The sequence below is a fragment of the Hypanus sabinus genome, chromosome 14 (assembly GCF_030144855.1).
Source record: "Hypanus sabinus isolate sHypSab1 chromosome 14, sHypSab1.hap1, whole genome shotgun sequence".
Taxonomy (NCBI): Eukaryota; Metazoa; Chordata; class Chondrichthyes; order Myliobatiformes; family Dasyatidae; genus Hypanus; species Hypanus sabinus.
Genome location: NC_082719.1, coordinates 46,067,228 through 46,089,783, shown reverse-complemented (window position 1 = coordinate 46,089,783; position 22,556 = coordinate 46,067,228). Strand labels below are relative to the sequence as shown.

General features: G+C 41.0%; 1 protein-coding gene across 9 annotated transcripts in view; it reads right to left on the bottom strand.

Moving 5' to 3' along the window:
• Window positions 1–22,556, bottom strand: part of LOC132404711 (LIM and calponin homology domains-containing protein 1-like) — a 365,397-nt gene that overhangs the window by 45,885 nt on the left and 296,956 nt on the right. For all 9 annotated transcript variants that reach the window (XM_059989090.1, XM_059989092.1, XM_059989096.1 and 6 more), the window contains 6 exons: window positions 19,756–19,791; window positions 11,556–11,682; window positions 9,543–9,700; window positions 7,018–7,429; window positions 4,411–4,632; window positions 3,126–3,252 (listed from right to left, as the gene is read on the bottom strand). In XM_059989090.1, coding sequence (XP_059845073.1) covers window positions 3,126–3,252; window positions 4,411–4,632; window positions 7,018–7,429; window positions 9,543–9,700; window positions 11,556–11,682; window positions 19,756–19,791 — 1,082 coding nt within the window. The remainder of the gene's footprint in view (window positions 1–3,125; window positions 3,253–4,410; window positions 4,633–7,017; window positions 7,430–9,542; window positions 9,701–11,555; window positions 11,683–19,755; window positions 19,792–22,556) is intronic.

The following is a 22,556-nucleotide window of genomic DNA, read 5'->3' as shown; positions in this document are numbered from 1 at the left end:
TATAAAGGCTATTGGGGCATTGCTCCTCCCTCAGTCTCCAGGATGTCGTGCTCCCTTTTGCTGCTAATAAAAGCCTATCGTTCACTTCCAGTCTCCGAGAGGTATTGATGGTGCATCAGGTACTTAATGAGCACTCTACATCAGTATTTACCAAGGAGAAGGACATGGTAGAGGAAAGGAAGATCGGGAGATCAGTGCTGAATATATTGATATGATAGGGTATTTCGATGTAAAGGAGGATGTAGTGTCCGGTCTCTTAAAGAGCATTAAAGTGTCTAAGTCCCCAGGGTCTGATGGGATATGCTCCAGGTTATTAAGAGAACCAAAAAAAGAGATTGCTGAGGCCTTGACTGATAGCTTAGTGTCCTCTCTAGCCACAGGCAATGTCCTGGAGGACTGGCAAGTGGCTAATGTTGTTCCACTATTCAAGAAAGAATTCAGATATAATCCTAGACTGGTGAGTCTCACATCATTGTTAAGGAAGTTACTGGTGAGAATTCTTAGGCATAGGACTTATGAACACTTGGAAAGACATAATTAGGGAGAGCCAGCATGAATGAGTTTTTTGAAGAGCTGACAAGGATGATTAATGAAAATAGAGCTATAGATGTTATCTACATGGATTAGTAAGGTTCCTCATGGGAGGCTCCTCCAGATGATTAAGGTGAATGGGATCCATGGTGAATTGACCATTTAGGTTCAGAAATACGAACTGTAGCTTGCTCATTGAAGACCGAAGGTAGTGGTCAGAAGGACTTACTCTAGCTAAAGGTGTGTGGTCAGTGATATTCACCAGGGATCTCCACTGGACCTCTGCTGTTTGTGGTGTATATAAATGACCTGGATGAAAATGTAGATGGGTGGGTTAGTAAGTTTGGTGATGATACAAAAATTGGCAGTGCAGTGGATACCATAGAAAACTCGCAAATAATACAATGGGATAAGGATCAGTTACAGGTAAGGGCAGAAAAAAGCAAATGGAGTTTAACCCAGCCAAATGTGCAGTGTTACACCCTGGTAGGTCAGATATAGGTCAGTACATTGTTAAGGGCCAGGCTCTTAACAGTGTTAACAAGCAGAGGGATCTTGGCATCTAAGTACATAGCTCCTTGTAAGTGGCTACACAAGTTGATAGGGCAGTTAAGAAGGCATATGGCATGCTTACCTTTATTAATCGAGGCACTGAGTTCAAAAGTCAGGAAGTTACGTTGCAACTTTATGAAGCTCTGGTTAGGCTGCAAATGGGGTATTGTATGCCACAGAAAGGGTGTCGAGGCTTTGGGGAGAGTGCAGAAGAGGATTACCAGGATGTTGCCTGGATTAGAGGGCACGTGCTACAACAAAAGGTTGTTTTCTCTGGTGCAGCGAAGACTGAAGGGAGATATGATGAAGGTTTATAAGATTGTGAGAGGCATAGATAGAGTAGCCAGACAATATCTTTTTTCAGGCACTGGAATGTCTAATTCCAGAGGGCGTACATTTCAGGTGAGTGGGGTTAATTTCAAAGAAAATGTGAAGGGCAAGTTTTTATATACAGACAGTTGGTGACTGGAACGTGCTGCCTTGGGTGTTGGTAGAGACAGAAGCATTAGAGACTCTTAAGAGGCATTTAGATCGGCACATGAATTTGAAGAAAATGGAAATATACGTACATTGTGTAGGCAGAAGAAATTTGTTTAGTTAGCTATTTCTTAACAATTTAATTGGTTCAGCACAACATTTTAGGCTGAAGAATCTTCCCCTGTGCTGGTCTATGTTGTTAGATGATCTACCTTATTCTGTATACCATGTGCCTTCAAATGTAATACCTTCAGTCCTGTAAGTACAGAGCCTTTGACATTTATCTATCTTTGACTTTTAAAGATATTTTGTTTGCCGAAGTCCGCATCGAATCCTGGGTGTTGCCGGTCATCAGAATTTTAAACAGATTAATCCTGTGATGACAACCGCATGTTTGAGGATGGGTACCTTTCAAAATATGATTTTGTAAGTTACACTCAACTTATCCCAGTGACTGCAACTTTGCCCTAGCATCTGCCTGTCCTTCTTCACAGTCTCACTACACACTGCATCTACTTGTATACCAACTGCCCCATCCTCAGCCCTATCACTTCAGCTCCCAGCCCTCTGCTAAATTCATTTAAACCCACCGCAACTGCTCCAATAAATAATTTCAAAGGATGGTGATGATGTTTCTCTTTTGTTGAGTGATAACTTTCCTCAATAAATATTTTCCCAACCCACTGAATGAAGTATTTCTAGCATAGGAAAAAGGAGTCCCCAGGTAGAATGATATGGCTCTTATTACTGGGCAGCATTGACCACAATCAAAGTAAAGCTCATAACATGAGAGATAAATGCAGCCAATCAGCAGTGGTCAATAACAGCCTCACATTGGGAAAGAGCAGCCAGCAGCTGGAGAACTGGTGGGAGGTTGGGGTATATGGGGCTCGAGAACAGAAGAAAGATGTTAAGGAAGACAAATTGGAAGGAGTTGGACAGAGATAGGAATGGGTTTAGGAGTGGGTAGGGAGTGGTGCTGTGGGTGGAGAGTGAGGCTGGAGGAGGGTATTCTGAGGAAGGATCTGAGCGGAGATGAGTTTGCAAGGAAGAGGGCTAGACCGCGTGTCCGCATGCTTATGAATGTGGGTGCAGGGTCTGTGCATCAGAGCTTGGTCTCCAGATGCCTTAAATCTTCTTGCCGATAAACCAAGATCTTGCTCAGTCTAGACTGTTTTGTAGTTGGTCTCCAATGCCCACCCTACATTGAAGAATTCAGACAGACATCATCTACTTCTGAGAAGCAAAGTGGAATCCAGTCATCCTTGACTCTGAGTGATTCACATCAGTTCCTAGCATCTCTCTGGACTCCCAAAGGATCCAGGGATGGGTAAAAGAAACAGCTCTGCAAATGAGAAGTTATATCTTCTGTAAGTGTTTTCTCTGACCATCTTTACAGTAACTTGCTTCTCTATGTTAATGGAAATAACAAACAATGGTCCAATGTTAAATGCCTCTAAGCTTTTCATTAGTGAGTTCACTGAAAACGGATTTCTGAGAAGTTCTATTGTATGACAAGGCAGAACGTGAGATTTATTTACAAGCAATTCAAATGAGCAGCACACCTTCTGGAATGGCATCTTCCACCGACTTTTTCTCAGGGTCGCTGCAGGTGGATTTAAGATCGAATTCATTCTCAATGCTTGGCTGCTGGGTGGTGGCAACGTCCACTGAGATCTCAGTTAGTTCCATCTGTAGGATAACGAAGCCGTCGTTAAACATCATGCAATTAATACTTTCACCAGGACAGAGCCTTTGACATTTATCTACCTTTGACCTTTAAAGAGATTTGGTTTACCAGAGTCCGCAGCACCAAACCCCGGGTGCTGCTGGTAATCAGAATTTTAAACTGAACCAGTCACATTAATCCTGTGATGAGAACAGCAGGTTTGAAGATGGGTACCTTTCAAAATATGATTCACTCATACACCCTTTAGCCATTGCAGAATTAACAATGCACAAGTCTGGACTGTGATGGAATAATTTCCACTTGATACTCACAAGAGGCTTAGCACTAACAGGACGAAGCACCATATCCACTATAAAAGGAACTGAAGTTACTTGCCCAGTCTACTCTGACAAAACCTTCCAAACTTGTGACACCTACCACTAAGCGGGGCAGGGGCAACAGGCAGATGGGAATACCCAGTTTTCATTAAACCACCAGCAGATTTCCCTCCAAAATACATGGCATTTGACTTGGAAATGCATCACTGTTTCTTCATTTCTGTCTAAATCTTGGAAATCCCTCTCCCAATAGTACTCTGGGGTCTTCCTATCTCAGAAAAATGGCAACAATTTACGTAGGTACCTCAGCACCTTCTCAAGGGCATTAAGAGGTGCACAAGAAATGCTGCTCTTGCTGAGGAGCTTGATCCTGTGGGAAAGATTGGGCCCAGTTACCTGTGGGAAGCAAAGGAACCAAAGGCACTTGAAAATAAGTTTTTTGTCTCCTCTGTGTCTGATGCCGTACTGTGTCTGTACTCCATACTGACAACAGCTGTAGTCACTGGCCTCACAGCCTGAGGTCATCGTGTGAAGTCAGGCAACCCTGACCCTTGCACCTTTGTGAGGCCACCGCTCCCAGGGTGCATGCACGTCCGTGTGAGATCAATAAGCTTCAAGCACTGCCTCCATTTTAAAACAAATCCTGTGCTCATGAGGCTAGTTATCCTGGAGACTAACAGCCCAAAAGAAAAAGTGGCAATAATTTCACCAAGTTAACTGTCACAACCCGGAATACCTGTAAATGCAGCTTTCAAGAATAGCATTTTTTTTAAAGGCCTGTTGTAAGCACTGACAGTTCCTCAGCACAAGATTTTGGTTAATGAATAGAGATGGGGCACTTACCTGCTCTGCCTGTGCGCTCTGTAGGTTGTTCGTGGCAGAAGGAACAAGCTGCTCGGATTGGGATACAGGGCTGTCGCTCTCCGTCTGTAACTGCAATGGGGTGTTGTCCACTCTTGCCACACCTTCAAACATCTGTGACGGGGTGAGGAATGGAGAGGCACTCTCTTCCACCCTGGTAAACGTGGGGCTGCTCTCTCCATTTATCCTAATCTTTCCATCCTTCTGTATTAACATTTACACATGCAGAAAACAATCTGGATCAGATGCTTATTCCTCAATTATAAACAAAAATAAAGACTTTTAGAAGTCATCATGACAGAACATGACATTCTAAACTTCAGATAATATTCCTGGGTACAAAGGATATAACTCAGGACATGCAGTAAAAGAACTTGACAGTGGTACAAGATTATATTTGTTCAGAAATTCCTCCTGTAGATTGAGAACAGACCAACAACACAGTGGATCATACTGTGATAATACAATTCTAGTGACCAGGTTTGATCCTGACCGTAGGATGGAATCTGTATGTTTTGACTGTGAACACATAGATTTCTCCTCTGGCATTCAGTATTTCCACTCTCATCCTAAAGACATGCTGGTTAATAAGTTAATTGGTTACTGCAAATTATCCCTTGTTTTGGTGTGAGAATTGGAAGAAGTTGATGGACATGTGAGACAGAATAAGTTCCTGGGGTATGTGAGAAAATGGGATTAGTCTAGGAGTCGGCTGATAGTTAATGAGCCAAATGCCTCCTTCTACATTGTTAGAAAGTATACAAGTTACACAATTCATTAAATAATAGTGATCATACACACGGGAGGTCAGGAGGATGAATACAGGCCCTGGTGGAGGACTTTGTCAAATGGTGAAAGCTGAACTATCTGCAGCTCTACATCAGTAAGACAGAGGAGACTTTAGAATGACTAAACCTGCACTGCTCCGTGACTATCGGTTGTAAGGACATGGATGCAGTGAGGACCGGGGGGGTGTGGGGGGGTGCACTGGATGACAGACTAAGGAGAGCACCAACACAGGGGCTGTGTACACGAAGGGCCAGAGTCTCCTCCACTTCCTGAGGAGACTGAGGTCCTTTGGAGAATGCAGGCCTCTCCTTCACGTATTTTACCAATTTGTTGTCGCCAGTACTATCTTCTATGCAGTGGTGTGCTGGGGCAATGGCATCAACATGGGTGATGCCAACAGGCTCAATAAGCTGATCAGAAAGGCTGGCTCTGTTATAGGAGTCAAACTGGACACACTGGAGGCTGTGGTAGAACAAAGGACCCTACAGAAAATCCTGGCAATTCTGGACAATGTTTCTCACCCTCTGCATGTCACCTTGGCTGAACAGAGGAGCACTTTAGTAATAGACTAAGACAACTGCGCTGCTCCAAAGAGCACTATATGAGGTCATTCTTCCCCTCAGCCATTAGGCTCTATAATGAGTCAACCTATAGCTGGGGAAGTGATGACCTCCTCCTGTTGAACTATTTGGGGTAACTTATTTTTTATTCTTTCTTATTTTTCTTCCAATATTTGTACATCTGTGCACTTGTAATGCTACTGTGAACTGTAATTTCCTTTGGGATTGATAAAGTTCAACCCATCTATTTAACTACCTAATTTGGTTCTGAAATACATCAACCTCATTAACTTGGTTTTCAATAGCCAAACAATCATAACATTTCTTTTTATTGCACTAATGTAAAAATATGGGGCTCAATTTGGTGAATAGCTGTCAGCATTTAAACAGCTAACGCAGATTAAACTCTGCTGTATCTTTAGAGTGATTATTCATGGTTGGAGCTGATAATATTCTAAAGGCAGAGGCATAAGACATAGGAGCAGTATTCAGCCATTCAGCCCATCAAGTCTGGTCCGCCATTCCATCATGGCTGATCCCGGCAAGAACAGATGCACTAAATTTTAGATCTGGCTATAGAGAGCCCTCCAGTGAAAAACTGGAAGCAGCATGGTGAGTTTCACGCCTCTGTTAGATCCTGAAAAAGCAATCCAAATGATCCACTCTTTGCTTGTTCCCAGCAAGTACTTATTTAATCGACTGAGGTCCTTTGGAGAATGCAGGCTTCTCCTTCACGTATTTTACCAATTTGTTGTCGCCAGTACAATCTTCTATGCAGTGGTGTGCTGGGGCAATGGCATCAACATGGGGTATTCCTTAGATGAACAGACTGAAAAAACAATAACATGCGCTAGACCATGCCTCTCCTAGGCAGGCAGGTCCATGGAAAACAAGCGACTGCACCCTATTTGTGGGTTTGACTTCATCAGCTGTGCTTTGCATCATGCACGCCAGACTGCTTTTACCAACTAAAAATTTAAAAAGCTAGGTCAAATTAAAATACCTTTCCCTAAGCCGATTTCTCCCTTTCAGTTCAATGTGTGACGCACGTCTATCAAGGAAGAGTTTACTAATTTTAACAAATTGACAATGACAAACTTGAGCCAGAAGAGGGCATTTTCTTCATAAATTAGCTGGTACTGGCTCTATTTACTAACTGCTTTTATGTAACGGAGAGACTGACATCTGATCACGATTGGTATATTAAAAATTATCAAAGTCAATGACTTCAGCATCTTACCTTAAATGATTTCAGCACTGTCTGGGAATCTTTTGGTTGTGAATAAGGCTTGGGGGTCAACATAGGCACTGTCTTGGAGGCAACAGTTTTGGTTGGGGATGTGCCTACTCCAGAAAAGTTAGACTGTGATTGGCTGCTGGGAGTGATCACTGCTTCAACAGTGGCAGTATACTTTTGGATTGGCAATGACTGCTGTCGTAAGTATTTCAGTGAATTTGATTCCCTTGTTGGTGAGCATGAAGAATCTGAATCCACTGACTGACTCCTCTCCAGAAATTTTGGTATTTCCAGGTTTTCAAGAACAGCTTCACTGATTATAAATCTCTGTGAATACTTCCTCAAAATTTCTTCAGCTTCTTCTCGAGTCTTCGCTTTGTTATACGCCTCTTGCAGAGCTTTTTCTCTGGATTCCCTGAGATTCAAAAGTATAATTTCAGAATCAGTTTTTTTTTAATGCATCAAATGATAATTTTCTTAATTTCACAATTTTGCTTACACCAACCAGTTGGATTATGGTTAGTTTGGATTCTATGTCTTATTTTCATCTCATTTATTTGACTCTCCATACAAAGGCCTTTGTCAAGAAGTGCCCTCTCTTATTATCTAGCAAGAAGCAATTGCTATAGGTACCGTACCAGGAAAGCAACCCGTATATATTGCAGCATAGTGATTAAATCAGAGAATTCAACAAGGAAATAAGCCCCTCAGCCCCCCAAAACTATGCTGATCATCAACCACTTGTGCACTAATCCTACCTGTCTCCCACTTTTCATTCTTCTGAGGAGAGATTGAATCGCATGTGAGGAAGAATGGATTGGCTATGATAGAACAGTAGAGTAGACTTGATGGGCCAGATGGCCTAATTCTACTCCTATCTCTTATAATTTTAATGGACTTTACTCGCAGGATTCAGAAGAATGACAGGGGATCATAAAAATATTTAAAATTATGAAAGGGGTAGATAAGATGGGGCAGGAAAGTTGTTTCCACTGATACATGATACTAGAACTAGGAGACATATCCTCAAGGTTCAAGGGAATATACTTAGGATGGAGATGAGGAGAATTTGCTTTTCCTGGAGAGTCGTGAATCTGTGGAATTCTCTGCCAGGGAAGCAGTGGAGGCTATGTAATTAAATATATTTAAGATACAGTTACTATAGATAGATTTTTGCACAGCAGGTGCAATTAAAGGCTATGGGGAAAAGGTGGGTAGGTGAAGCTGAGTCCACAGTCAAATCAGCCATGATCTTATTAAATTGTGGAGCAGGCTTGATGGGTCAGATGGCCTACTCCTGCTCCTATTTCTGGTATTCTTATGTAACTCTCCCTAAATCCCATTTAGGTGCAGTTTACAATAGCCTTTTCACCTGCTAAACCATTGAGATTATACAATAAATTGCCACACCGAGAAACAAGCCCAGAGGCTGATACTAAAACCTTGCTGTTTCCATGGGCATTTCTTGGTGACTTCCTTCACTTTACATTAAGACTTTAAAGATAAATTCAACTGCTTGGACCAGTTTTAGATCAATTTTATGTTCAGATGATTCCAAAGTTCATAAGATCCACATCATTGTCCATATATCCACAATGATGCAAAATTTATTTAGATGGAGTAGGTGGGATAAAAATTCATACAGGAATAGCTGAATACTGCACACTACTTAACAGGCATCTTATGCTCAAGCAATTACTCATGGTGTTAAAGTATTATTTTAACTTCTGCTTTCATTTCTGTTTCCCAAACTTTCCTTGATTTTGGTTCAAATGTCAAAATGATATAAGCGAGTTCCATTGAGTGAGGTTTGAAGGTGGATTTTAACCTCCAAGTGGTCACCGAGCAAGATGCTGAACATTATCATGCACTTTAGTCACAATGAACAGACAATGCATCAAGTTCGGGGTGGGGGGGTGGTGAACATGGATCATTAACCCTTAAGCAGGATTTGGTGAGCAATCATTGGGAATGTTATCCTAGCACTTCTACTTTTACTGGATGTAGGATGGAACTGAGGGTAAATGATCATTAAAGTATTTATAAATCATATTTAACTCAGTTTCCAAGTTTAACCATGGTTGGCCAGGTGTTGTAGGACACTACAAGCCCAAGAGAAACAGGGAGGTGAGGAAACTGGGTTTGTCTACAGTAGTGCTAGGGTTCAGGAGAAATTCCTTTCTAATTTCTCACATTTCTTCTCTGCCCGCTAATGGCCTTCCACTAATGCACTGCACATTAACCTTATTTCTTGATGCCCATGAATAGACCTCTCACACTGAGCCAGGTCTAGGATCAGAAAATTGAAGTTGGAAGCCAACCAACGAGGAGGCCAGTTTGCCAAAATAACTGGAGAGCCCGGCACTGTGTTCAGAACTGAATAACATTCTGAGAGACCCAGAATTTCCAATTAGAACTCTCCCCTGCTCATCAAACATGGCCCAGACTAGACCAAAGCAATAGGCGCACGCAAACAATGCCTGACAAAAACCATAAGGTTAGGGCAAAATTGTATCCAAACAACATACTTTTCTTCCACTATTTCTTTATAGGTTTTAATGCTCCTCCGTCTTTCTGACAAATTGCGTTCCCCACTCATTATTTTTTCCACAACATCTCGCTCCTCCTTCCGTTTGATCAGGTCTTGTGAAGCACTTCTTCTCCTGTTCTTCCAGCGAGCCAGATCCTGTATAAAAATCATATTTCATATTCTTCTTCATGGCGTTAACAATCCATTGAGGCATAAACAAACAGCCCCTCTCTCATGTTATCTCCTTGCCTGCCCATCACCTCCCTCTGGTGCTCCTCCCCCTCCCTTTTCTTCTTTCTTCCATGGACTTCTGTCTCTTTCACCAATCAACTTCCTAGCTGTCTGCTTCATCCCTCCCCTTTCAAGTTTCACCTATTGCCTGGTGTTTCTCTCGCTCCCCCCCCCCACCTTTCAAATCAACTCCTCAGCTTTTTTTCTTCAGTCCTTCCAAAGGGTTTCGGCCTGAAACGTTGACTGTACTTTTTTCCATAGATGCTGCCTGGCCTGCTGAGTTCCACCAAAATGTTGTGTGTGTTGCTCGGATTTCCAGCATCTGCAGACTTTCTCTTGTTTGTGAGTTGCTTTAACCCTCCATCTCTCACTTTCAAAAAAAGAGTGACAAAGTTCTTTGCAAGGGTATTGGATCGAGGCCAGAAAACCCCCCCTTCTGGAAAAGATGTGTTAAATATGCACTGCACACAGCATCACGTTTATGCAAAGTCAATCATCTTTAGCAGTGTAGTTCTATTTCTCAGAAGATCCAAGATGTCATGCACAGTGGGCTAGACCTCCAACACTGAATAATGTACCAGAGAGGAGGGAGAATCAGGTAGGCCAATGGAGTGCATGATCAGTAGATGGACTGGGGTTGGAGGGATAGTGGTAGAATAGAGGGGATTGTGGAAAGAAGGGGTTGGGCCATGAGAGATGGAGAAATATTGCTGGTCAACCTTTGAGAGATGGAGACATACTAATAATCAGGTATTGGGGATGGATAAACACTAGTCATCAGGCGTTGGGGGTAAGGGGTGAAATGCTGCATGAATGCAGATGAAGGATGTTGTTAGAGTTCTGATTTAAAAGGATGATGGAAAAGCGAGCATGGAAGAGCTGAATCTAGAATTGACAGAGGTATGTATTGGGAGAAGGGGGTCACTTACCGCCTCCTCTACTCAGGGCCTGCTAACACTAGGTAAGCAGGTCTAACTCCAGAATCCCTTCCAGAATTAGCACTGCGTAACAATGGCAATGTGGGGTTTCAGACAGGGAAAAAAGAGGAGGAGAACATAAAGACAAACCAAACCTAACTCTTAAAGTATATCAAGTATAGCGTTATTGCAGTCCTGACTGCACTTAAACCCACAGACACCATCTCCATGGACAACTTTTTAAAATACCTAAATAATGTAGCAATAGATGGCTTATCTTTACTGGTTGGTGATTCACCTGTGGAAGCCTCAATGCAAGGTAGCGACAGCTGTTACAATGTATTACGTATTGCTTACTGATAACTGTGAATTAGTTTGATCCTACCCTTTTCCTGGGGCACTGGTTCACAAATGATAACTTTGTTCCTTTCAGATGCCACTATCACTATTTTGGCAGAGGCATTAACTTACTTACAACTTCCGTGTGATTTCCAAGCAAATTCAGCAAGCAATATGAAAAGTCAAGGGCAACAATTTCCTCCCACGAACATTGCTCTGGAGTTCACCAGTGACTTACAAATGGAGGTTAACAAGATAATGGCAGATGGTATAGATATCACTTTCACAAAACAGAGGAAACGAAGATGGGTTTACCAGCTTCTGGGGAATTTGTCTTTCCACATTGCCATTTGGTGCAGCCAGACTAATCCACATGAAGGAGGAAGGCAGGAGATAATAGCCAAGGCAAGTGTTTGAGTTTAGTGAGGAGTTAGTGGGGGTAGAAACAAGACACCAAGGCGGTCAGTGTTGCCAAGGGATACAGCTGAAGTACTGGGGCACATGGTTTCATTTTTAGGGCTTACGTCTTGCCATCTGTCCTGGTCTTCACGAAGTCGACTGTGAACTTTGTGTAGCTCCTCATGCCGAGCTTTACTGTGGGGCTGTGCTAAATTGTCATCTTCCGGTCTCATGTCATTCATACTGACACTTCTGCAGAGCAATTTAAAGAAGATGTGAGAATATATTTGTTTTTTTTAAACAATTAGGGTGCAATAATTACAATCCATTCTTCTCCCACATCCCACAAGGGGGCGCTAGAATTCATTGAATAAAATCTCATTCCTTTTTCCCTCATGAGTGATATTCATTTCAACCATGGAGTAAATTAATGTGTAAAGCCAAAGTACAAGGTTTCCAGAATAATCAATCAGAATGATAAGTGTGCTGTTGCCCGTTGACAGTTTCAACAACACGCGAGGTTGAAGATTCACACAAAATTTTGAAAAATTTACTTGGATCTGGAATTTTGTTCACAGGACCAACAGCAAATAACAACTCAAACTTAAAAAATACCTGGAATTGGTAAACATTCCCTTGAGATCACAGCACATAGATCTAGATTATGTGAACTAGTCCTTGAATATTGAACCACACTGAGGTTAGAACATTTTCAGTTCAAATGTCAAACTGAGAGATTACTGCATTCAAACTCAAGATAAAACTGCAGAGTTTAGAGCCTTGGGATTCATAATATATTATTATAATTGAAGTGTTTTACTTCAGTATCATAACATCAAAATAGTAATTCACATTGTAAAAACCAAGGACACTTCGGTATTTAGGAAAATGTGGAACTGTGGCACGTGACCCATTCAAAACTTGGATCACTGTAAAGGGTGTTCCTGGAAGGGAATCACTTCTGAAACACAAGAACAATCCACAAAGCAGTTGCACAATTTCACTCTCAATCTGACTCCTCTGATGTTTTCAGTTAAAAACAGATGGGTAATATTTTAATACTCAAAGCACTTCTTCCTATTAGGTGGTGTGATTTATAATTTGGGAGCAGACGTCCAACTTGAAAGGTGGAAGTTGTTTTGGCCTCATTTCATTCACAAAGGTTAAAACAACAATGGGAATTGGTTGGGCATAACTTTCTGCGCTGAATCTGTTAAAAGGAAATGAATTGTTGCAAGACCAGCAGTACAGTCAAATATGAAACAACACCAAATGAGCCAAAAAGTGTCATTCAGCACCCTAGAGATGTTTATTTCCATGCAATTCACAAAATTGAAGCAACGTTTAACAGAGCATAGCCAACACACAGAATCCGCGCAAGCTCCAACCTGCATTAAATCAGTTGTTACACAACATATGGAACAACTAAGGAAACATTATCTCTTAAAGTGCTCATAAGCACAGGCCATGCACGCTTGACACCAGACAAATGATAGCAATTATGCTTAGTACCCATATAATGAGAAAGCAATATTATCGCAAACATATTTGCTTAGAGTCAGAGTGAACAGACCCCTTGGCCCAACTCATCCATGCTTTATGTGTTGTCCAGTGAACTAGTGTCATCTGCCTGCGTTTGGCCCATAGCCCCCTAAACTTGTCCTGTTCCCATGCTTATCAAGATGGCTTCTAAATCACTAATGCACCTGCTACAGCCACTATTTCTGACAGCTTATCCCAAATAAGCGCCATCCTTTACCTTCCTGTGGCTCACGTAAGATTATTACAAATTCACAGGTTGATAACTATTTCATGTCTTTTAAAGTTAAAGCGGCTCAGTGAAAAGTGAGAGCTAATTTATTAAAGATATATGTAATTATCGGTCCTATCTTAAGTGGTCCAAGTCATAAACATGGAAGACCTGAAGCTAATAACCTGGGCAATTTGATAACTTCAATGAACCTGAAGGCTAAAAGGTCTCTCTGCGTTCATTCTTTCCAATCACCCACAATTCCATCCCTTTTCTTTCTTCACTGAAGCGCTTTTTTGGGAAGTCATTAATAAATTGAGCTTCAAACTTATTTCTGAACCTCAGTGAACCCTCTTTTTGCTTTCCCCAAATAAGAAGTCCTGCATTTAACTGTTGTAGCTTTATTTGCGTAAGACTTAAAAAAAACAAAGGCACTATATCTACAGAGCAGAATTTACAGGAAGTAAGCCATAACCCTGATTGTTCGAGCTCAATCCCTCCAAACAAAACCAGTTGTTTTATTAGACTTCCTCCAACACCATTGACAATGAAAGATTTTCTATGCGCTGCATTCCACTGCTATCTCATCACGACACATTGATCTGATTGGATACCTGACCATGCATACATGTATACAGAACAATTATGTATACCATCTTAGTGTTTGGGCAACATCCTCCCACATCTCCCCTCTTTATTGCTTGTCCATTGCGATGGAGACGCAACATTAAGATTTTTACTCCCTGTGATATAATAAATAAATAACCATCAGCTTCTTTGATTCCAAATGGACTACTTTTATTTGCCCTCAAACCCAATATGTTCCTGCACACAGCAAACCGTGTGCTTATTTCATTTTAGGCTTTAAAACAGTGTTTTAAAGGATACGCAGCATGTATCAGTACGAGTTCCATTGCCAGTTCTAATTCTTTGCCGGATTAATTTTCCCATGTACTCTTCCCCAGGAGTCGTGGGCAGCACGGCACAACGCTCTACAGTACTAGAGACCCAGGTTCAATTCTCACTGCTGCTCGCAGGGAGTTTGTACATTCACCCCCGTGACTGCGCGGGTCTCCTCGGGGTGCTCCGGTTTCCTCCCACATGCCAGAGACGTACCCGCTGGCAGGTTAATTGGTCATTGTAAATCGTCCTGTGATTAGGCCAGCATTAAATTGGGGGATCGCTGGGCAGCACGGCTCAAAGGGTCGGAAGCCCTACTCCACACTGTATGTGGAAAGGAAATATTGTTTATTAGATAATGCACGGTCTCCAGCCATAGTGGATTACTCGCATACAGCAGCATTGTACAGCTTGTGACCCTGTTGGCTATATGGCTCCAGTCTACACCCAATGACTAGAAGTAAGAATGCCCCAGCATCATTCTTCTTCACTCTTAAAAATCTCTTTTTCAAGCTGGGATGTTAAGTTGAAGTCATATAAGATATTGGTGAGGCCTGACTGGAAATATTGTATGCAGTTTTGGTCACCTACCCACAGGAAAGATGTAAATAGGGTTGGAAGAGTACAGAGAAAGTTTACAAGGACGTTGCTGGGACTGGAGGTGCTGATTTATAAGGGAACATTGAATAGCTTAGGACTTTATTCCTTGGGATGAAGAAGATTGAGAGGAGACTTGATGGAGGGATGCACAATTATGAGGGGTATAACAGGTTAAATATAAGCAGGCTTTTTCCAACTAGAGGTTGTGGGTTAAGGGGGAAAAGTGAAAAGTTTAAGGGGAACATGAGGGAAAACTTCTTCACTCAGAGGGTTGAGGCAGTGTGGAAGGAGATGTCAGTGCAAGTGGTGGATGTGAGCTCAACTACACTGTTTAAGGGAAGTCTGGATAGGTACATGGATGGGAGGGGTATGGAGGGCTATGGGTCGGGTGCAGGCATGGACTAGATGGGCTGAAGGGCCTGTTTCTGTGCTGTGCTTTTCTATGATTCTAAGTTCAGTTTGCCCACTGACAGGCTTATGGCACCTGCTGTACATCAGGATACACCCTATCAGATGCCCTTTCCCGTTTATTAACCTTACCAACTCCTTTTCAATTGTCAAACCACTAATTACAGTTTTTACCATTTTGCGAATCCGTATTCACTGTTTCTGCTTTCTGAAACAGAAAATACAGAATGGTGGATCATTGGCAGATGTTTCTGACTCCCTGGTTCTGACCACTCCCACCTCTGATCTGACCTCTCACCCTACACAGATCCAATGCAGCTACTAGAAGCTTCAAGTACTGCACCTAAATTGTACAGCAAGCAAATTAAAGTCTCCCAGAATTCAACACTTTTGGCAATAATTCCACCAGTCAGATTTACTTCACTGCTTCACCCAACGTCTGTTTCTTAATTTAGAAACCTATAGGAACTCAAGACTCATGTGGACATAGCGTTGCAATTAGTAAATAGAAATCATGTATGCAACTGTAATTGTTTCTTCAGCATTTAAAAGAAGTGTTTGAATGGGGCTAGATCTCGTTGGCCTGGTACCATCTGTGGGTCACCCACTGCTTACACAATCTGTCCTGGCATAGTGTACCCCTGGGCTTGGGTAGACTGAACTTGAGTCATAGAAAAGTGGGTGTGATCTAAGTGAGAAGATGCGGCCTGTCGACACAGCCCCACACCCGGTTTAAAGCTCATTAAGGATGCAACAATTGAAATTATTATGGAAAACAACATAATTAAGAAGTACCTTCCCTGTCCCCTTTATTCCCTAATGTAAAGCAAGTGCACTGACAAATTCAATCAGTCAGTAAGTCTGCTACTCCTGTGCTTGACAATGCATGTTGACAAGTCCCAGACTTTCTCATTTCTTTCAATTGGTCCAGGATATACATTTTTGATTTCTTTGAGCTACATTTTTTATAGCTTCTTGGTGCTTGCTAATTTGAAGTGGGTGGGTGAGAAGGGGAGGGAGATGATGTGAGATTTAAAAGATACTGGAACATGTTCAAGAATAGAAAAGGTTTAGTAGGATATGGGCCAATGCAGGCAAATCATACTAGCTCACAATGACACCTAGTACGGACAAGGTGGGCTGAAGGACCTGATTCTGTGCAGCATATCTCTGTGAGTCACAAAGTCATGTCCTCTCATTCCCCATGTCCATACGGACCATCCTGCATCAACCTGTGCTAATCCCGTGCCCCAGCACTTGCTTCCTTTGTCCAATCATCCCTGGCAGGTACCCCTGCAAGTAGAACCATTGTCACACTTACCCATTCACCACCTCCCTCACCACCATTCAGGGCCCCAAACAGACCTGAGGCAACACTTCATCTGCAAGCCTGTTGGGGTCATCTACTGTACCCAGAGTTTCTGGTGTGGCCTCCTCTACTCCAGTGAGATCTGACGTAGTTTGGGGAACTGCTACGTTCAGCACTTTCACTCCATTGCTCTATCCACAACAGGCAGGATTTCCTGGAGACCAATCACTTTAACGTCACTCTCCATTCCCATTCTGACATACCGGCCCATGGTCTCCTCTACTGCTACCATGTGGCCACTCTCAGGCTGGAGAAGCAACACCTTATATTCTGCTTGGGTAGCCTCCAACCTGCTGGCATGAACATTGACTTCTGTCCCTTTCCCCTTCTTTCCTTTTCCATTCCCCGTTCTGGCTTCTTTCCTACCCCTTCTCTTCTTCTCACTTGCCTATCACCTTCCCCGAGCATCCCTCCTCCTTCCCTTTCTCCCATGCTCCACTCTCCTCTCCTATCAGATTCCTTCTTCTTCAGCCCTCTACCTTTTCCACCTATCATTTCCATGCTTCTCACTTCACCCTCTGTCCAACCTTCCCCCTCACCCAGCTTCACCTATCACCTTCAAGCTTGTATTCCTCCCCCTCACCCACCACCTTCTTCTCCCTGATTTTCCTGTCCTGATCAAGGGTCTTGGCCTGAAACATCACTCTCTATTTCTCTCTATGGATGCTGTCAGACTTGCTGAGTTCTTCCAACATTTTATGTGTGTTTCCCAGCACTTGACCTCCCCAGGCCATTGTGTTACAAGTACTCATCTGAACACTTCCAACAGCATCTGTCTCCATCATCTTATTAAGAGGTGAGTTTCTGGTTTTAACCACTGTCTGGATCAAACACATTCCATAAATCCTTTCAAAATCTTCTACCATTTACCTTGAAGTTCTATCTCTTGGTCAGGGGGGAAGTTTCTCGCAATCTACCAACCTATGCCATTCAAAATTGGCTCCAGTTTGGTTATGACATTTTGTGTTGCTTAAGGAGCTTGGTTAACCATTAAAAAGATGAAAAGTGATTCAAAATGTCACGCTCAAATATTCACTCTTAAATATAATGATGGGAAGTGTTTGACACATATCTTTAGTGCATTATTTTCAGGCAAAATATATGGAATGCATGTATTCCAGGATTTGGGATTAATGATCATCAAATCAATGTGAATTTAGGATCAAGGATATTCTGATTAAACTAATTCAAAGGCTGGGCAATGTTAAGCGTACTTGAGTGTATGAAGTTTAACTATCACATGGCATAGGAAAAAACAAAAAACTCTTCCACCATGATGCCCATCTGTCTGTATAAGTTCCTGTCCCAAGATTCCCTGCCTGTTCACAAGTCTCTCTAAATACCCCTTAAGCACCATTATCACATCAGCTCCTACTAACCGGCTTTCCCTAGCAGCATGTTCCAGACATCTACCACACGCTGTGTAAAAAACTTGTCTTGTAAATCTCTTTTAAAACTCTCCCTCCTCACCTTCAACCTATGCCCTGTAATACTTGCCATTCCACCTTGGGGAAAAATACTCGGTCCTTCTACCTTATCTATGCCTCTCATATACTGCTTTCAGTTTGCCCCGCACCAGAGAAAACAGTCCAACTTTGCTTTTAACGTCTCTGCAGCCTTCCTATAGTCTGTGGACTGGAAGTGCACACAATAAATACTTCCATTCCTCTATTAGTTGCCATCCATCATATGAGTGTTACAAATTAAAGTCTGAAGTCCTGCTCATTAATTAAGCATTCAGCATAAATTATCCTACCTATGCTCTGGTCTTATTTTAGAGAATCATTTTCATGCTGCCTGCACTTATTTCGGGAGAAATTTCTTGTAGCTCCCTCATTTCTTATTTCACCTAGTGAAATAGTAAATGTTGTTGCAAAATCTATGATAGTAACCTCAGATTCTTATATGTTTTGCTAAATAATATACCGGCAAACCTTAATCAGATTACATTTTATTGCCAGCTGCTTATTATAACATTTGTAGAGCTATTTTAGTTGGGGAACATTTGAAAGCACTTTGTAGGGTAATTTGATTGAGAGGCAGGAAAGAACCAAGAAATGAAAACTAAAGGAAAATAGGACAGAGATACAAAACACTTCCTTTTTCTGTTTTATTAGTTTTTTTGTTGGATATAGTGTCAAATTCAATTCGAATAATTTGAAAGCAAACCTCAACAAATGGTATTTAGGATCACATTGTTCCAAACTGAATGATTATTCTTTCTAAGAGTCATCATTTTCATTTAGCACACTGTCAATGTGTTTGCTCATGGCAGATCCGTGCTGTGCCTTGAATACTTCACCGCCACTGACATGACGATGTAAGCAGCAACTACCTATGACTGCTGGCAAAAGCTCAGAGCGTCAAGTTCAACTTAATTTGAAGTTAATTCTGAACATCGTACAATATGCTGGCATGCAAAATAGCATTAACCATATTCACGTGCAACAGCAGAGAATAGCTGGTCAGAACGGAGTCTTTATGGACCAGTCCCCTCACCTATCCCATGCACCTCCAACACAAGGTAAATGACAATTCTTTTTTCAATATACAACACAACAAGCTTGTGCTAGCTTTTTAGTGGAGCCTTTCAATTAATTCCACTCCTCTGCGCAATTCTCATGGACCTGGAGATTAACTGTTATCAAGAACATCATAATTCTGTTTTGAAAGTTTTGCAATGGATTATTAAGAACATATATTATTTCATATTTGGCAAGATGCAAGTATGAAACAGAAAATGTTCCACTTGCGTGGGAGTTACATAAACCCAGCCAAAGAACTACAAAGCAATCCAGATGCTTTTGTCCCTAATTGCTTCCCTCCCACCAACATCACTAAAGCTTAATTGCATCCACTCACTCACCCTATCAAAAGCCACCCCTTGCCCTGCCAGCGTTCTAGGGTGCACTGCAGTTTTCATTATGAAATAAGTTACTGTTATGCATTCAAACATGTTCTGCAAAGGATTTTAAAATGTAGATATGGAGACTACACATGGACATTTATTTCACAATGATCTCATAGCAACTGGTAGTCATTAAGCACTCCAATTTGAAAATATCACTCCTTATTCCACTCTTCTTAAATCTGGTTCAGTTTTAATGAGCAGAATCTCACCTGTTTCTTATACAAAGAGTTGCTGTTAGTAAGCGCAGCTCCATTATTACTGCATATAGTCAAAGCAGTTAGTCACCCACACCTAGACAAGTATGTTATTCTTGGTGGTTTAATAAGCAGATGTGAATATTGATCAAGCCATGCAGTTCCATATTTTTAAATTCAAGATTCCACTTACCCTGTATCATCAGACAGGGCTACTGTAGGACTGTATCTACAGGACCAAATATAAAGAACACAGAATATTTACATTGAAAAATGAGAAAGCGCACAAGATTGAGAATATCAAAAGTCCACATTGATCATTTCCTTACAGAACAGGTGTGTAATGATCATTTATTTGGCATTAAGTTTCAAAGACAATCGTTTCCTGACATTTTTAATACACAATTTATTGCAATTTACAATGTCACTCAATCAAAAGAAATAGCCTAATTACTGTATAATTTACTAAATAAATCCAAAGAAGACATCTGAAGCATTTTCCCAATCATATTTCTTCTTTTTTCTGGGAACAATGACTCCTAATTAGAGATAAATACATCTTCATTAGCGCAGCAAAACCCCTAAGTTCCTGTAAATATTAATAGTAGTTACTTGGTAATACTCAAACAAGTCTCAAGTGTTTTATGTTTAGGTTTCCCTGCCCAATCTATCTATTCAAAGAATTTCTAACAGTAAAGAATGAATGAGAGGAGATTTTATAGAAACATATCAAATTATGAAAAGGATAGATGATAGAGGCAGGAAAGTTGTTTCCACTGGTAGGTGAGATGAGAACTAGCGGACATAGCCTCAAGATTCCGGGGAGTAGATTTAGGATGGAGATGAGGAAGAACTGCTTTTCCCAGAGTGTGGTGAATCTGTGGAATTCTCTGCCCAATGAAGCAGTGGAGGCTACATCAGTAAATATATTTAACACAGATTTTTGCATAGTAGGGAATTAAGGGTAATGGCGAAAAGGCAGGAAGGTGCAGAGGAGTCCATGGCCAGATCAGCCACAATCTTATTGAATGGCAGAGCAGGCTCAACAGGCCAGATAGCCTCCTTCTGCTCCTATTTCTTATGTTCTTATGTTCTTAATTTTAAACAGTTTTTCCCTTATTTTTATACAATAAGACCATAAGATCAGAATTGGGCCATTTGGCCCATCGAGTCTGCTCTGCTGGTTGATCAAGACTGATTTATTATCCCGTTCAACGCATTCTCCTGCATTCTCTCTATAACCTTTGATGCCATTACAAATCAAGAACCTATCAACATCTGACTTAAATATATCCAATGACTTGGCCTCCACAGCAATCTGTGGCAATGAATTCCACAGATTCACTACCCTCTGGCTAAAGAAATTCCACCTCATCTGTTCTAAACGGATAGATATCCTTTTATCCTGAGGCTATGCTCTCTGGTCCAAGACCCTCCCACTACTGGAAACATCCTCTCTGCATCCACTCTATCTAGGCCTTTTAATATTCAGTAGAATTTCAATGAAATCCCCCCTCATGCTTCTAAACTCCAGCAAGTACAGACCCAGAGCCGTTAAATGATTTTTGATCCAATATTATACTGTTAGAGATTAAATTATTGTTCAATAAGTTATTTATAACCAGTTTCAAATGCTAGTTTACTGGCCAAATGGATGACCACATTTTGAAGAATGATATGCCCTGGCTGGTATATCAGGTAGACAAATTGGAAAGCAAGAATCTGACCTGATGAGTAACATCTCAGTTACATGTTTTTGGAATTTAGTAAACCTAACTAATCATCACACTAAAATCTTAATTTTGTCCCCTTAGCCACTGCCTGTCATGCTGAGTACTTCCAATTTTTTTTTGTTTTCATTATATTTGGACAAAATTCTATTTGACTGCAGAATAAGTGGACTACATAATATAGGAAAGAAGATTAGACATTTACGTGCAAAAATGTATTTCAAACACATTGCTATGGACTTGGGGAAAGAGACAAACAAGAGAGGAAAGGAATGTTGGAGGATTGCCCACTCTTTGCCAAATCAAATGACTTCAAAGAGATATTTGGATGAACAATAATAATCACTCTGCTCTGGGATATGAGGGCTGTCATGTACAGGGAAAACAATCAAAAATATTTGAGCTTAATTGTATACTGCCTATTTTGGCTCATTAAATTTTAAACACACAGAAGCAAATTTTTCATTTTGACTCTTTGTACTTATATTTAATTAGTGCAAATTTTAATTTACTATTGCATTATCGATTTATTTTGCACCTCTCCAAAACTTTACTTCCAAATGAGTTTCATAATCTTATAACACCACGAATTCCAAGTCACCAAGAATTAAATGATGAAGATCAGATAAAACTGAAGCCCTTGGGTTATATTTCCAAAGGCACATTTCCAATGATTTGACTATATTTAGAAAAACTTAAGACCTTACTACTTTAGAGAAAATGTTACATTATTGTGCAATTTTTCATAATTTAGGGAAGAATTAAATGTTAAATTAAAATGTGTAACATCAATCCAATTAATGCTGAAATTTTCACATCAACCACTGCAGTCATAGCACTTCTAGATCTTTCTAATGCTATACACAGCAAAGTAATGGTTAACTTAAAATTGCAACAGGGATACCTCTAAGAAATGTTGTAAATATCAGTTCCTGTTAGAATGAATCAGCAATAAGCAAACAGGTAAAACAAACAAATGGAAAGAGAGTACAATTTCAGTTCCTGCATTCAAATATGTGTCATGGAAATCTTTTCTAATGTCACAAAACGATAAGGAATTAATACAAGAAATTAAATACGTTGTTTCATTCAGAGCCACGACATTAAATTGCATAAACCAGTATAATGCAGCCAACATAGTTGTCAGCCCATCCACCACCCTGTCACATTCACTCTCTCCACCTATAGTAGTCTGTCAAGGTGTCTTTAACAGTAGTTCCCAAACTGACACCTTCTATCAGTATTCAAAGAACAAAGCAACAGG